The 4,302-nt window shown below is 34.9% G+C and overlaps 1 protein-coding gene across 1 annotated transcript in view; it reads right to left on the reverse strand.

Moving 5' to 3' along the window:
- LOC107697200 (estrogen-related receptor gamma-like) overlaps positions 1-1,617 on the reverse strand; it is a 13,063-nt gene extending 11,446 nt beyond the window's left edge. Inside the window, exons 1-2 of the mRNA XM_016497879.1 lie at positions 1,587-1,617; positions 76-172 (exon numbers count right to left, since the gene is read on the reverse strand). Of these exons, the coding sequence (XP_016353365.1) occupies positions 76-134 (59 nt within the window). The 5' untranslated portion in view covers positions 135-172; positions 1,587-1,617. The remainder of the gene's footprint in view (positions 1-75; positions 173-1,586) is intronic.
- Between the last annotated feature and the right edge of the window lie 2,685 nt (positions 1,618-4,302).

Here is a 4,302-nt window from a genome sequence, read left to right on the forward strand (position 1 = left end):
TCCAGCAAACCAAATGAAGTACAATACAACAGTAAAAGCCTAATTATGCTCATATAAATTAACAAAGTTACTTACTTGTTCTGTTCAGAAGGGAAGGAAAAAGATTCCGGGTGATAAAACTGCACTAGATCCATTAGACAGCTGAGAATGAAACCATAACCTGAGGAAACTCCTGTCAAAAAAACACAAAAGCTCTCACTTCTTTTCGTCTGTAATGTTTTATTGTAATAACGCTCGTCTGTTTCTCCTCACTGCGTTTCTGCTACTGCAGCACAACCGCTAAAAACCCCAGCAGGGCTGCTTATGAATATTAAATAGACGTTTCGCGTTGTCCCCGCCTTAATGATAAGATCAGCAGAAAATCGACCAATGGGAGCGCGCTCTACTGAATATTCATCAACCTCGCGCAGGTGAGAGTGACAGACGAAGAAGGCGCTCCAGTTTAAGAGTGAAATTAGAGAAAAACGCGAAAACAAATGACAAAGAATATTTTCTAAACGACAAAAATAAAACGATGTCTTTAATGAAACTGTCCATAGTACATGTGATATTTTAAAGGGGTCATATGATGCGTTTTCAAGTTTTCCTTTCTCTTTGGAGTGTTACAAGCTGATTGTGCATACTGACATTTTTACGCGTCTCTCTCATTGTAGACAGCTGTGTTTTATTTTCTAACCAGCTTCCAAACCCGTTATATAGGCTTAGAAACAGTACAATGACGGTTTTAGATGGTAATACCATGGTACTTTGATAAGCACTATGCATCATGTATATTAATATACCATGGTATTTACATTGTACTTACATTGCACTTCCAATAAAACCATGGTAAGTGATAGGACTTACATAAAAGTATAAACACACAATTCTGCAGTTATATCCACTATAAACATTATTGCAATTCTTGTCTTCAAAATTGCATTTAAAGCAAGGCATTTCTGATCATCTCCTGCACAGGTAATTAGCCCAATGCTCAGCAAACTTTTAAGAAACAATAAGGTGTTTATGTGAGATCAAGTGTAGCTTTGTGTTTGAAATGAGAAAGCCTCCATTATGCAGGAGGTAAACAGACAGTGTTTTCAGTGGTATTAGCCAGAAAAGCCTCTGTCCACTCATGTGCCGAGAGCAAACATACACTGAGCTGAAAAACAAAGGGAGATCTCAACGCTTTCTGTGTCTAAGTCTGACATTTACTCGATCCTGCAACTCTCTCACCATCATCATTGTCACTGCAGACTTCACAGCAGGAAACGCTCCTCATTAAACATCCTCCTCATCCCTCCTGATCTCAACTACACCCAGATCAGACAGACAGGTCTGACCACTGCATTACACAGCTCAGTTCATAACATCAGGTGAAATATTTCACAAAGAGCAAATATCTCCGTGGCATTCACTGCTGGTGTCTTTTAAAACATTTTATAAGCCGTATAGCAGTCCTGGATGCTGCATTAGAGCACAACTGCTCATTTAGGGCACCTTTACCATGTTGCGCTCTAATGAGCAACATCGGTTCTGGTATCCATATCTTGCTTCTTAGAGGAATAGCTCAGACAAAAATGAACATTTGCTGAAAATCTACTCACCCTCCGGCCATCCAAGATGTAGATGAGTTTGTTTCTTCATGGGAACAGATTTGGAGAAATTTAGCATTACATCACTTGCTCACCAATGGATCTGAATGGGTGCCGTCAGAATGAGAGTCCAAACAGCTGATAAAAACATCACAAGCAACCCACACCAGTACATCAGTTAATGTCTTGTGAACCAAAAACCTGCATGTTTGTAAGAAACAATGAAGTGTAAATAAAGCTTTAATAGCAGAAAATGTGTAGAGATTCTAAATAAAGTACAATTCCGCTACTAATTGCTATGAAGTGCCTCAAACAAAACTGAGTATCTTTCAAAAATTCGATGCCACTAACCTGGCAAATCCTGTGATTAGGTCTTCATCAAAAGCATTCAGTGCATCAACCTGGTTTAAGATGAACTGATTGAAATCACCTGTATCACTTTACTCACTCTGTATAAAATCCGACTACAATGCAAGAGATCAAAAAGTGCTTTCCGGTTTTGTGTGACAGTCATCAGGTGGTTAGTGAATGTACTGTATTTTACGGTCACTTTTCTATCCTCTCATCTTCCTGTTCTACCACAACTTGTTAGTATGAATTTGTGTGGATATGTGAGTATCTGTGACAGCCGTCACCTGTGTGCTGAGCCTTACGTAACTCGGGTCTCAAAGTGATGAGCTGAGCAGGATTACATGAAGGATTTCCTGTGACTGAGACGATTCTCATCTCGTTTGTCTCACGCACGTCTGTGAGACACAGAGACAGGCGATGACACAGCTTTTTAACCCTTGCGTTGAGTTCTGGTCACTTTGATCTTTCCTTTTTCCTGAAAATGCTATTTACAAGTTATCACATTGGACTAAGTTGTGCTAAGTTATTGCATTGGACTTGCTAACAACTTTTTGTTTTTTTGTGATAATGTTTGTATTTTGGGGGATTTTTTTCCTCCATCTTGTTGCACTTGTAGTATTTCTAGTCAAAAATTACTGGCCTACAAAAAGTCTTGTTATGCTCCAATATTACCACATATTGGATTCAGTCTTTTTTTTTTTTTTTTAAATAACTTGTGATTGATTGAACTAATTGATCATAGGCCTCATTGATCTGAGGTCATGCAATTCAGTTTTTGAGTGAAAATTGCCAAAATGATCCACAAATAATGCTTTTTTTTTTCACAGGTAAGCTCAGGCCTATGACCAATCAGTTCCAAAATGAAATACAAAACCTGTGCTAATTGAGAGAAAACAAGTTGACAAAAAGATAATATAAGATAAGATAAAGATAACCAATAATATAACATAATGAGAGATTTATGAGCAATTTTTGAAAGGCTGGACATTTCAAGGCGAGAACACCAAATTAGGGAAAGGATTTTTATAACAGCACAAGGGTTAAAGCAATAAATCCCATGTTTTTTAGAGACAGAACTATTAGATGTGTTAGATTATTTATTAGACCTTAAAAATTAACATCAGATAAAAGCAGTTACCTTTAAACACAACATTCTCATTTCTGTTCAATAGTTAAAATTACAAAACTGTTGAACTGATATATCTTAAATACATTCATATCCCATATTTTCAATACAACTATTTAAAAAAAAATTTTTTTGACACCCATGAAGATGTTGCTCTTTTGGACACATTATGCCATTCTGTTATTTTTTCTATTATTTAAAGTTGTAGCATTGACTGCATTCTATTTCAGAACTAATCAGGATTCTGTTGTTCACACTGACTCTGGATGCTTTGAATAAATCTTCAACATATCAGCTGCTAAGCAGAACAGAAGGCCGTTGAGTCTGTTGGTATAATTTTCTGCTAGATTGCACAGTTATAATTACTCTCGAGATCAGCTGTACTGATGAGAGTATATGAGTATTGATCCGTCCACTGATAGTCATCACAACAAACACACACAGAATATGAAATAATTACCGTAAAACAACCAACGTGATAATTGAGTTTTCTCCAACCCATAGTTAACCCACAGGACGGACAACAAAGGAAATGTTTAACAGATTGTCTGAGCTGCTCTTTCTATTAAAATAATGACAGGATTTTTGGAGGGAACTAACAATTTAACAAAGACTTTTGCAAAACATACATTTTAAATAATTTCAAAAATGTGTTAAATTATTTATTAATTAACATTTTTTAAAAATTCAAATAAATGTAAACTTTAGAATCTCTCACATTAGAGTGTATATATAGTATTTTAGTTTTTATTAATATTTTGTTATAAATTTGACATTTTATTTATTTAAAAATTTTATTTATTAATATATATACACGCATATAATTCTTATATTTTCTGTTGTCACTTTAATAAAAGTTTGTCATTTATATTGTGTTTTTGCCATTTTTATTTGTCTATATAGTTTTATTCATTTTATTTCAGCTTTAGTTATTTTAGTACATCAAGTTAAACTAAATGAAAATGAGAGATGTTGCCTTGGCAACTAGCTGAAATAAAAAAAATATATATATAAAAAAAACTTAAACTTATTGTATTTCAGTTAAAATTTATTTCAATTTATTTTATTTTATTAATTTTCATGGTTTGTTTTTAGTCAACTATAATAACTCTGCTATGAAATTTAGGCTACGTCCACACGAAGCCAGAGCTTTCCCTATCCGATCTTTTTTCCCACCTTGTCTCAAGAAATATCTGCGTCCACACGAAACCACGAAACCGACACAAAACGATGTAGTATACATGCCAGACC

The sequence above is a fragment of the Sinocyclocheilus anshuiensis genome, unplaced genomic scaffold (genome assembly GCF_001515605.1).
Source record: "Sinocyclocheilus anshuiensis isolate Anshui unplaced genomic scaffold, SAMN03320099.WGS_v1.1 scaffold38, whole genome shotgun sequence".
NCBI classification, from domain to species: domain Eukaryota; kingdom Metazoa; phylum Chordata; class Actinopteri; order Cypriniformes; family Cyprinidae; genus Sinocyclocheilus; species Sinocyclocheilus anshuiensis.